At 44.0% G+C, this 13,074-nt stretch overlaps 2 protein-coding genes across 2 annotated transcripts in view; one reads left to right on the top strand and one right to left on the bottom strand.

Moving 5' to 3' along the window:
- LOC124046418 (dnaJ homolog subfamily C member 17-like) overlaps nt 1-13,074 on the bottom strand; it is a 49,936-nt gene that overhangs the window by 7,859 nt on the left and 29,003 nt on the right. The window lies entirely within an intron of this gene.
- LOC124046420 (cdc42 effector protein 2-like) lies at nt 5,137-11,464 on the top strand. The gene is made up of 2 exons (XM_046366767.1): nt 5,137-7,414; nt 9,484-11,464. Exon 2 carries the CDS (start codon nt 9,532-9,534, stop codon nt 10,144-10,146), a length of 615 nt encoding a protein of 204 aa, XP_046222723.1. The 5' UTR covers nt 5,137-7,414; nt 9,484-9,531; the 3' UTR covers nt 10,147-11,464.

Raw genomic sequence — 13,074 nt, 5'->3', positions numbered from 1 at the left:
CTGAGCCGTTTCCACTTCACAACAACAGCACTTACAGTTGCCTGGGGCAGCTCTAGCAGGGCAGAAATTTGACGAACTGACTAGTTGGAAAAGGTGGCATCCTATGACGGTGCCACGTTGAAAGTCACTGAGCGCTTCAATAAGGCCATTCTATTGCCAATGTTAGTCTTTGGAGATTGCATGGCTGTGTGCTCAATTTCATACACTTGTCAGCAACGGGTGTGGCTGAAATAGCCAAATCCACTCATTTAAAAAGGGCCCACATACTTTTGAATATATAGTGTATGTAAGAATGCTGTTCATTGACTACAGCTCAGCCTTCAACACAATAGTACCCTCCAAATTCATCATTAAGCTTGGGGCCCTGGGCCGGAACCCCGCCCTGTGCAACTAGGTCTGGACTTCCTGATGGGCCGACCAAAGGTGGTGAAGGTAGGCAACAAAAACTCCACTACGCTGATCCTCAACACAAAGGCCCCACAAGAGTTAGTGCTCAGCCCCCTCCTGTACTCCCTGTTCAACAATGTCTGCATGGCCACACACACGTCTCCAACTCAGTCATCAAGTTTGCAGATGACACAACAGCGGTAGGCCTGATTACCAACAATGACGAGACAGCCTACAGGGAGGAGGTGAGGACTCTGGCAGAGTGGTGCCAGGAATATAACCTCTTCCTCAACTAAATGAAAGAGCTAATCATGGACTTCAGAAGACAGAGGGAGCACGCCCCATCCACATCAAAAAGCTTCAAGTTCCTCGGCGTACACGTCACTGAGTCTGAAATGGTCCACCAAACAGGTGAAGGCGCAATAGCGCCTCTTCATGCTCAGGAGGTTGAAGAAATTAGTCTTGGCCGCACAAGACCCCACAAACTTTTACAGATGGACCATTAAGAGCATACTGTCGGTCTGTATCACCGCCTGGTACAGTAACTGCACCATACGCAACCGCAGGGCACTCCAGAGGGTGGTGTGGTCTGCTCAGCTCATCACCTGGGGCAAATGTCTGCCCTCCAGGACATCTACAGCACCCGGTGTCGCAGGAAAGCCAAAAAGATCATCAAGGACCTCAGACACGGCCTGTTAACCCCGTTACCATCCACAAGGCGAGATCAGAACAGGTGCATCAAAGCTGGGACAGAGCCACTGAAAAACAGCTTCTATCTCGGCGATCAGACTGTTAAATAGTCACCACAAGCCAGCCTCCGCCCAGTACCCTGCCCTGAACTTTAGTCACTGCCGCTAGCTGGCTACCACCGGATTACCCAACCCTGCACCTTAGAGGCTGCTGACTATGTACATAGACATGGAACACTGGTCACTTTAATAAGGTTTACATACTTTTTTTTACCCACTTCCTATGTATATGCTGTATTCTAGTCACAAAAAGTGTACCTATACTATTGTATCCTACATATTCTTGAGATGAACTACATATTATATCCATCTACTGTCAATATACAGTACCAGTCAACAGTTTGGACACCCACTCATTCAAGGGTTCTTTATTTTTTACTATTTTCTACATTGTAGCATAATAGTGAAAACATCAAAACTATGAAATAACCCATATGGAATCATGTAGTAACCAAAAAAAGTGTTAAACAAACTATATTTTATATGAGATTCTTCAAATAGCCCCCTTTTGCCTTGATGACAGCTTTGCACACTAAATAGGGATATTGAAGTATATAGTATATGCCATTTAGCAGACGCTTTTATCCAAAGCGACTTACAGTCATGTGTGCATAAATTCTACGTATGGGTGGTCCCGGGAATCGAACCCACTACCCTGGCGTTACAAGTGCCATGCTCTACCAACTGAGCTACAGAAGGACCACTATATTGACACACACACAAAAGCATTCATAAAATATACAGACCCCTTGACTTCTCTCACGTTACAGCCTTATTCTAAAATGTCATCAATCTAAACAACACCCCATAATGGCAAAGTTTAGACATTTTTACACATTTAAAAACAAAACGACCTTATTTACATAAGTATTCAGACCCTTTGCTATGAGACTTGAAATTGAGCTCAGATGCATCCTGTTTCCATTGATCATCCTTGAGATGTTTCTACAACTTCATTGGAGTCCACCTGTGGTAAATTCAATTGATTGGACAGGATTTGGAAAGGCACACACCTGTCTATATAACATCCCACAGTTGACAGTGCATGTAAGAGCAAAAATCAAGATGTGAGGTTCAAGTAACTGTCCGTAGAGCGTCGAGACAGGATTGTGTCAAGGTACAGAACTGGGGAACTTGACCAAAAAAAGTCTGCATCATTTTAGGTCCCCAAGAACACAGTGGCCTCCATTATTCTTAAATGGAAGAAGCTTGGAACTCTTCCTAGAGCTGGCCGCCCGGCTAAACTGAGCAATCGAGGGAGAAGGGCCTTGGTAAGAGAAGTGACCAATAACCCGATGGTCACTCTGACAGAGCTCCAGAGTTCCTCAGTGGTGATGGGAGAACCTTCCAGAAGGACAACCATCTCGGCAGCACTCCACCAAATCAGGCCTTTTATTGTAGAGTGGCCAGACAGAAACCACTCCTCCATAAGAAGCACATGACAGCCCACTTGGAGTTTGCCAAAAGGTATCTAAAGGACTCTCAGACCATGAGAAACAAGATTATCTGGTCTCTTTAGCTTTAATGCCAAGCGTCATATCTGGAAGAAACCTGGCACCATCCCTACAGTGAAGCATGGTGGTGGCAGCATCATGCTGTGGGGATGTTTTTCAGCGGCAGTGAATGGGAGACTAGTCAGGATCGAGGGAAAGATGAACGGAGCAAAGTACAAAAGAGATCCTTGATGAAAACCTGCAGCACTCAGGACCTTAGACCCAGGTGGCGGTTCACCTTCCAACAGGACAACGACCCTAAGCACGCACACTGAAAATAGCTGTGCAGCGACACTCCCCATCCAACGTGACAGGGCTTGAAAGGATCTGCAGACAAGAATGGTGAGAAACTCCCAAAATACAGGTGTGCCCAGCTTTAAGCGTCATACCCAAGAAGACTTGAGGATGTATTACTGTGAGTACACACACACACACACACGGCTTATCCTAATATTTCTATACTGAACAAAAATAAAAACGCAACTATTTCAACAATTTAACTGAGTTAGAGTTCATAGAAAGGAAAAAAGTCAACTGAAATAAATTCATTAGGCCATTTTCTTTAGATTTCACATGACTGGGCAGGGGCGCAGCCATGGGTGGGCCTGGTAGTGCATAGGCCCACTGACTGGGGAGCCAAGCCAAGAAAATCAGAAGGAGCTTTTCCCCCACAAAAGGGCTTTATTACAGGCAGAAATACTCCTGTGTCATCAGCTGTCCAGGTGGCTGGTCTCACACGATCCCACAGGTGAAGAAGCTAAAATGACATTGGAGGCGGCATATGGTAGAGAAATTAACATAAAATTCAGTAAAAAAAAATATCTTTATTTAACTAGGCAAGTCAGTTAAGAACAAATTCTTATTTTCAATGATGGCCTAGGAACAGTGGGTTAACTGCCTGTTCAGGGGCAGAACGACAGATTTGTACCTTGTCAGCTCGGGGATTTGAACTTGCAACCTTCCGGTTACTAGTCCAACACTCTAACCACTAGGCTACCCTACCGCCCCAGTTCTGGTGGACATTCCTGCAGTCAGCATGGCAATTGCAAGCTCCCTCAACTTGAGACATCTGTGGCATCGTGTTGTGTGACAAAACTACACATTTTAGAGTGGCCTTTTATTGTCCCAAGCACAAGGTGCAGCTGTGTAATGATCATGCCGTTTAATCAGCTTCTTGATAATCCATTCACCTGACAGGTGTGGATTATCTTTGCAAAGGAGAAATGCTCACTATAAGGGATGCAAACAAATTTGTGCACAAAATTTGAGAGAAATAAGCTTTTTGTGCAGATGTAACATTTTTGGGATCTTTTATTTCAGCTCATGAAACATGGAACCAACACTTAACATGTTGTGTTAATATTTTTTGTTCAGTGTAATAACGTCTGGAATGTAGCGAGCAGAAAAAATGGACTTCTCTGAATGAGGTTTTACAGTTTTGACAGGGCCAAACCACACAATCACAAACATGATTGACGATGAATGTAAAAATAGCAACTAAAACTTACAGGAGCAGCAGGTGACAACTGACTGAGTAAGCTGTGTGCAGGTGTTTGTAGGCTACATGTAGAGGTCTTGGTGTCTAGTTGAAAGCTCTGGTCAGGGAGTTAGATTAGTGTAAAGGAAAAGCCAGTCAGCACTGGGTTCAGGGGGCGAGGGGAGGGGCTGTAAAAGGCTGGATTTGAGCCTGCTGGATCGAGAGAGTGCCTTTTGGAAACCCTAAACAAAATGAAAGAGAAATGGAAGTTGAGACGTGAACTCCCTGTGTTCTGGCATTTCTCTGTATGATGGATGAGTTGGGGGTTCATATAATAGATAGATGGGGAAGACGGCTGTTCAACTATATAATAATATTCAACAATACATCTTTGTAATACCAGAATTATGTATTTCATATCAGGGCCTTCTGGGAAAAGCCCTCTGATTGCAACAGATTTTCTATTAAAACACTGGGGCCACAGAACCAGCAATAATGTAGTTTAAATCCTCAATATTCCCCAAAAAGAAAGTGAACCGAAGGTTAAAGTTCAAATACACAAATGAAACAATGTGCTAATTTCTACTATGCATGCATGCGTCTGAACAAGCTGGTGTTTTGTGTGTGTGTCTGGTGTAGGGCCTGAGGAGAAGTCTGTACTGCTGCTTCAAACATGTGTAACAGTTCTTTATCTGCCTAATGTGCTGCACAAACAGCAACTGGAATGCAGCCCTCCACACACTGTTTATTTCAGAGCCCAAACGTTCAAAGAAACCAAATTATCAAACCCTTAATTTAATAATTACAAATAATTCAGTGCCAGGAGACACAAGGAAGTAAACATTCTCAGACTTCCCTGACCTCCCACGTCCAGCGAGAACACCACGCACAAATACACACACCTCTGGTCTGCTAGTCTACAAACACAGCAATTAAACATTACTTCTACAAATCACACAGTGGGGAAGAAGTCTGTGTGTTCCTTCCAATCAAAACAATATACAAGGACTTGAAATGAAACAAACGGTGTGTTTCAGAGGGCCTGACACCAGTTACCCCTCTTATCTTTTAAGATCCCCCAGGCAAAAGGTCTGGGGGGGGAGGGGAAGGGCATAGAAGGCCACACTAGAACAACAAGACAACAAGATCACTTTGTTATGTCACGCAATGAAACGTCTCCAGAGACAGAGGTATAACGATTCAGACAGGTGATTCAGACAAGGCTCATCACTGTCTGTCTGACTGACTCATCATTGTAGAGAGACAATGACGACACGGCTCTCTCACCATCGAATGACGGATTTCACTTGTTGATGGACATCCACAACACTGGTTTGCATCCAATGTTTCAGTCCTGTACAGATCATCATACACTATTAGAGTCACGACCGAACCTTTGTGTTTCCTTCCATGTGAGTGGAAATAGCTTACAACAGTGAAAAACTACTCTGTTGTCCACAAGACAAGAACACACAAAACGCCAAATGAATATTCTACAAAAACCTCCATTTGGGTTTCTAGCCAGTCAAAGAAATCAGTATCTGGAAGCACATTTTCATGCAACAAAAAACAAGCATCCTAGGATTGAAGGAGAACGTAGTCGGCCCAGACAGACCACAGTACCAGCACTGCCCTGAGACGGGAGAGGGAGGAGGAGAGAGGAAGCCAATCAGACACCTACTCTGCCCCTACAGTCAGGGTCCAGCGCCAACGTAGTCACCTCAGATTCTGGACAACATACTGTACAAACACAAACATGGGAGTAAGCCAACTCGAACCCCTGGTCAAATAGGCCATGTGTGACCACATCACCACAAATAACACACGCTATCCCCTATGACTGTCTGCTAGCATGAACAGATTTCTTCCCAACAAAACAAAATAGTGTGGATGGGGTGAGGTGGATAGTCTGACTGACACCAGCGCTCGAAAGCTTTTCCTTGCTGTGTAGTCATGTGGATCGAGGTGGAGGCTATGAAGTGGAGCGGTGGGGGGGGAGAAAACAATTATCGAATTGGAGTTGTTCAAAAGCTCAGTTCCAGTCTTGGATACATGTTATGAGAAGGCAATTATTACATTTGTAATTGCATCTGTTAAAAGCAGAAAGGCCTGTTCTGGTGTTGGGGAGTGAATGAGGAATGAATGGCGGCTGGCCTTTGGTTTTTGGAGCCATTTGAAAGGATCTGATCAGTAATCCTAGAGAATGAATCTAGCCAATCCCGTAGACGTTTCAGTTCAGAGACCCCGGAGCAGAGTGCTATGTTGTCTGGAGCCAGACAGACGACCACTAACGTTCTCTCCAGGTCAAAGCCATTGCTAGGAGGCACCAAAATGTTTCAGAGGATGCTGGTGTGCAGAGCGGACTGTGACTCTGCTGCGGAGACCAGATAATGTTAGGAGATGTGTACACTAGGCGTTGAGCAGAGTGGGGTGGCCACTGCTAAAACTTTAGCTCTCAGGGGAAAAGTAGGTCTGTGGGCATCATCACACAGCATATATAAACACTGATTATCGATAAGCCTAATGGTTACTACAGTAGGCCAATAAGCGTCATCCTAAATTCCATGACTGTCACAGCCCTAACGCTGAAGGCGTGAGAATTGGAACAGGTTATCTTGTGCAACTTAGCCTGCCTGTACATACATGTCTGTGTGTGAGTCAGTGGCTTTATCAGATACCACAGTCTATTGGCCTCTACTCTGCCAGAACGGCCTGCGTTGGCCCAGCGCTTTACACGCGTTAACAAAGCTCAGGAAATCAACAGAGTAGAGACAATGAAATTAAGATGACTAGCACACAGACAAGTCACTGTGGCCCTGTTTGTGTGTTGTGTGTTGTGTGTGTGTGTGTGTGTGTGTGAGGAATATGCTGTGCTCTTTCACCAGCTCAGCTTTAACTTGTTCCGTGTGTCAAGCAGTAAATCAGTGGGGACTACAACAGCTCCTGCTCTGTCCTTTCACTCAGGTAGTGGGTGCAGCAAGCAGGATTCACGCCCATGATTCAGACTCCCACGACAGGGAGAGTGACATCATCCGAGGGTAAACACACTCTCTGCCGTTAGGTAGGGAGAGGTGGAGGAAACAAAGAAGGAAACAAAACTTCACCTGGTCGTCTCTATACACTGACCTCACCTGGGTTACTTCGTCAGAGGAGACTTTCTCAAACAACACACCTGCTGGGTCCTAGAAGGAATATACTTGTACTATTGAACTGAACTTTGAGAAGATAAGAGGGAAGCACGGGATCAAATTGGCAAGGTCTACAGGACATGATAGGTACCCTTTATTGAGAAGGATTCTAAGACTCGGGTAAGAGACAGTTATTTTTAGTGCTACATTTGATATTACTGCATTGTTGGGTTTGGAGCTTGCAAGAAAGGCATTTCACTGTACTTGTGCACATGACATTAACACTTGAAACTGAGTGTTTGGGCTGTTAAATCTGGGATTTAGAGAATTTGGGGGGGTGAAGTAGCTCCAGTTCTCTCTCAGGGATGTTCACTGTGCTTCTCCCGCTGCAGTTGAACAAGCCCAATCATGTCGGGAGAAACGGTGTCAGTCTCCAGGTACCAGCCCCAGCCTGGCTTCCTGATAGAGACAGACACGTGGGTGTGGGATACAGACACCCTGTGTACACAGCAGTACAGAAAATAACTAAACAGATATCACACTACATTCTGTTATTACAAACCGTATCCATCAACTTACTCAAAATATTGGTTATGAAACACACATATGCCAACATCTAAACAACACCTGCTCTTGAGAATATATTTTAGGCATCTCCCTCAAAAAGGTGCTCAGCGAGAGGAGGTTTGGAGGAGGAAGATTATTTAGTAACTGTAAATTGTCTTGGCAAAGCGGTTTTTACTAGGCTTATTTCATTTGGACTTGGAAGAGAAGTGTTTCCTTAATGTGATCCTCACCGCTGCAATTCTAACACTCCTCCTTCGTCCAACTGACATGTTTGGAAAGGAATGCTGGTGTGTCCACACTCTCCCCATCTCCCGCTGCTACTAAAGTACCGATAAAACCTTTACGGGCCAACAAAACCCGTTTGCCGTAGTGCCTTACAAATTTACAAAGTGAGTGTTTCAAGTCACGAACGCAAATCTAATATGGGCAAAGCTGTTAGGAGCCTGTAAAAATCACAGATACCACTGAGATCGTCCATTTGACCTGCCAGAGATGAACTGCATTCTGTGTTACTCAATAAAATGATTACAACTCACAAAACACTAAATTACTGGAACCATACTCAACTAGATTAGAATAAGGTGCATTTTATTTTGCGCTTTCGGCCTAGCTCTTATACAAACTATAATGGATTTAAACTATCTTTTCAGAGCCACACGTTCTCAGTTTGTACAGTTGTTTTACGTAATATATTGTATGCCTTTGCTTTTTAAAATGGTGGTAGCTGTTCAAGGCCCATTGTTTACAGATAACAGATTGATAATGTACAGATGAACTTCTAAAATTACTATTGTACAAAGTGTGCTGTCTGAGAAGAAAACAAGACAGTTTGACACCATTTATAGCAGATGAAAGGCATATTCCAGTTCAATTCTACATAAATCACAGTCACAACAATGGCAGGTATTGCCACACATCTCTCTAATCAAGAGTTGTAGAATTTGATCTTATCTGGATCCAGCAATAAAAGGAAAGGCTGACTGTCTGTGACCAGTAAACCAGATCAACAGATCTAAAGGTGAGGAGAAATAAATAAAGACAAATACACGTACTGTGTCTCTGAGCTTTGTCTCTCAACACGTAACAAATTACACCTCATTCATAAAAGAACTACTGTTTAAGAAGTGAAAGCAAAGCCTGGAGTTGCCTGACAAAATGACAGGAAAGGGGGCCAGAGGGTATGGTGACATGGCTTATATAGATATAGAGGATGCTGTGTCTGCTTAGAATGTGCATATTTGGAGCATGGTTGCTGGAAGTCAGAATCAGGCTTAGCCATTCCTTTGGTGCATTCAGCAGACCAGACCTGCATTTATGGGAATAAACTGGATTTGAAAAGTAAACATTTGAAATCAAAACCCTTCTAAGTATGTATTGGACCCTCTCCCAGGAGACAAATGACGCCGAATCATATTAACATAAAACCAAGCAGAGCTGCTGCCTTGTCACATTAAACTTGACATAATCCAAGGTTTACATCTGGTGTTGGAAAGCAGAGGGAAACAAATAATGCCCATCCAGTAGGCTGCAGCATGATGAAAGTAAGCCTGGATAATCATATCAGAGATGTATGATGTGTTGTTGATGGGAAACCACATGATCTGACATGAACCTAACCTCGAAGTGAAACGATTTTAATATTTCTTCTATATTTTTCTTTTTTATTGTAAACTGCCTTTAAGCTTCGTCTCAGAAGTGAACCAAAGGACATCTCAACAGGACCTGGTAAGATGCCACTGACGACGTCTCTGTACCGTAAGCCAGCCTCGGCCCGCTGGTCCAGAAGGACACAGAAGCGCAGGGAGGTGCTCTCTGTCAACATGATCAGCCTCCCATTGGCCGACTTCCGCCATGTTTCCCACATCGGGAACAACGACCACAGCGACAGCTTCGGGGACCTGTCCTTTCTGAAGGGGGGCAACAGCCTGGTGCTGCAAAGCTCTCAGAGTGAGCAGAACCTCTTGCTGGCCTGCTACCCTCCACCCAAACCCTTACGCCTTAACCTGGACGAGGCCACGGAGAGCCCCGAGTGGACCAGGGCCCACATGAGCCACAGTGCCTCAGAGAGGAGGAAGAAGTGCAGCTCCTTGCCCCTGCTGGACAGCGAGGAGGGTGAGGGGAATGGAGAGATGGAGGGCAGGGTTAGCCCCAGCCACAGGGTCATGGTCAGCAGCCCCAGTCCTGCCCGTGGCAGCCTGAGTTCTGGCCGGGATGGAGACTCCACTCAGACCTGCTCTGAGGACACGCAGCAGCTGGATGAGGTAGACAATAGCTTCTCCTTCAGCCTGGACCTGGGCCCCTCCATCCTGGACGACGTGCTGCAGGTCATGGACAGGCTCCACTAGAGGAACAGCCAGACAGAGACCTTACTAACGTCATCATTGTGACTGGTATTAGAACACTCAGCTGCCATAAGACTGTGAACGGCTGACATAAAATAGAGTACGGTTACATGCACACAATAATATGATTATTGTGAATAGTCAGATTAATATAGTAGTTCAAATAAACATTTACATGCTTTGCAAGAAGAAAAATTTCCCTAATAATCCTGTTGACATAGACCCATCTGAAATCAGGCTATTTGATGGGCCTTTAATAAACACAGAAAATCACCAATCAAAACAAACGTTCTACCACAGCGACCATGTTATATTTGTGAAGCATATTAGATTCTGAGTTTACACGTGAAAACTATTTCTAATATGAATGCTTTCAGTTTTTCCGAAGGCACTTCACTCAAAAGAAGGAAGCTTACACTGCTCGTGCTGGCACAGATCAAATACACCGCTAGAACTCTGATTAAGGCATTGCATGGCCTAATATTTTGAAAGATTGCTCAGAAAACAAGGTGTTTTAATCGTCGTACATTTACTTCAATTATGACCTTACACCGATTAAGATAGTCATGTAAACACCTTACTCTGCTTAATCTGCCAATTAGTTTAATATTGAATTATTGGTGCATGTAAACACACTCCAGTGTCAGAGCATTTGAAACACCATGGAGATATAACCTACAAAGGGATCTCTTCCATTTCATACGAGGTCATCGACAAGAATAAGAGTGCACATGGACTTCTACTTTAACTTACTCCTTCTCTCATTTTACTTAGAAAATTGTTTGCTACCTATAGTAGATTATTATGACAGAACGCTTCTCATGATGGAGTTCTACGCTAATTTGAACATTTCTTGACTGTATCTGTTGTTTCTATGATACAGTAATAGAATCAGAATGAGTGTCTGTTGTCTATTGATGTTTAAGGGTTAACGTTGGAATTCTCCTCTCTCCTTTCAACCAGTCTATGGTGCAAAGTTCATGTTCTTCTAGCATTACCTGTTGCAGCGGTAAATAAAATGTTACATAGTCTAGTTAATAATTTAGCACCTTATTTATCTTAAAGGCCCAGTGCATTCAAAAACCAAATTTTCTTGTGTTTTATATATATTTTCACACTATGAGGTTGGAATAATACCTGTGAAATGCCCTTTTGGTGTAAGAGCCGGGTTTGGGCCTGCCTGGGGACATCACCAAGTGGTAAATTAGTTAATAGACCAATAAGAAAGAGTTCCAAACCTTTCTGCCAATAACAGCTAGTTTCCCCCTTCCCACTCAGACCACTCCCAGACAGTCCAAGCAAAAGTCTTGCTTGAGAAATTGCTCTTTGCTAAGAAGCTATTTTTCTTTCTTTTTGACCATTTTAATTTAAAACAAATAACAGTAAGGTACTTAATTGTTACCAAGACATTATTTGATATTGAGATAAAAACAGCTGCATTGGACCTTTAATCTGTTAAAAAAGTAAAGTAGGCATCTTCAGATGGCTGCTTTTTGTCCTTTCTCAGTTTAAAACCCAGTTCCTTTCTACAGATCTCTTGATGAGACTAATGTTAGACTTTAGAGTGTAATGTTAAATAAATAAATAAGAATGAAGGCTTAGTTTTCAAGGTCCTGAAGCTGTGAGGTATTGGCATCCTTACCATCATGTTGTGTGGGGAGGGCAATCTCTCCTCCGCACGCATCTTAGAGGCCCCACTCGAAGGTGCACGAAGGTACCCCCGTCTCTCTTTCCCAACAACACAGTGAAAACAAACACTTAGCTCTGCTTCTAATAAAGCCGGCGGTTGGGGGGCTGCAACCTCAGCCAGGCCGCAGGTCCGAGCCCCAAAACCCCAGCACTGTTTTCTTAGCTGTAAATCGGAGTCCCTCGCTCTGATGAGTGGCACGAGAGGGGAAAGTGGCGAGGGGTAATGTGATACTTCCACATGTGCTGCTAGGACCCAAGGAGGCTGGGGACCAGAGCCATCCATTACCAGCAAGGCTCCTGATGAGAGTTTAAACTATACCTGCTGAACCAACAGGGCTTGACGCACCCCTCACCACCCCCAGTCCTAGGCCCACTCACCCACCTGCCAGGGGAGCTGGGAGAGAGCCACATCCAGCACCACAGCAGGGGGTTGTCAGGAAAGGAAAGCAGTGGGGCAAAGCCAAAAGCAGTCACATTCCAGGGGTCCCTGAGGCGCTACAGAGAACTTCACTAGCCATGAGTGTCCTGCTGCTGGCAGGCAGTTAAACAGTGTTTGCACGTTAACAATCCACTGATTTTTGTGGGTACATCTGTACTTTATATCCGTTCCATGCATCTTTCAGGAAAACCAATTGTTATGGCTTTCAGTGTATTGTATGTTTTATGAGAATAATAACACATTGGGTAAGACTGGTAGACCAGTGTGTACTGTAACTTTTCTTTAACTGTGTGGAAGACCAGTGGTTTGGAATTGCTCGCATCAACATTTTAGATGGCTTGTATAATAATACTGTTTAGACACTGATGGACTGACAGAGATGTTTAGTTTTCTAACAGTGATGAGCTGCCATAGAGGCCATATTGAAGCCTTGTCTGTCACACTTTACACTATCTGTTTGAAGAGGAATTACACCTTACATTACACGAGACAACTAGAGGTAGCTAGTTCATGTCAAACACAAATTAGACAGACATTCCAAGCCAACTGAACCATCCATTCATTCAGACGGGTTTACTTTGAAAGTTACAGCTATTATATAAACTGGAACTTGAGGGAAGCACTGAATTGCTATGATGAACAGCGCGGATCACACCTACATCACAGAGAGGTTACTGAATAGCCTAAGGTGTGGCTTGACAAAGTCAACCTTTATTCTGCATCAACAGAAAACATTCATTATGAATGGATTGCTATAACTGTGACTGTTTACCTAAATGTCACATCTTGGCATTCTAGGTTAA

The sequence above is a fragment of the Oncorhynchus gorbuscha genome, linkage group LG10, assembly GCF_021184085.1.
Source record: "Oncorhynchus gorbuscha isolate QuinsamMale2020 ecotype Even-year linkage group LG10, OgorEven_v1.0, whole genome shotgun sequence".
NCBI classification, from domain to species: domain Eukaryota; kingdom Metazoa; phylum Chordata; class Actinopteri; order Salmoniformes; family Salmonidae; genus Oncorhynchus; species Oncorhynchus gorbuscha.
Note: the sequence above shows the minus strand (reverse complement) of the source record. Positions and strands in the feature narration are given on the sequence as shown.

Excerpts from the sequence above, each read along its gene's own strand:
- LOC124046420 (XM_046366767.1), top strand. The coding sequence starts at position 9,532 with ATGCCACTGACGACGTCTCTGTACCGTAAGCCAGCCTCGGCCCGCTGG.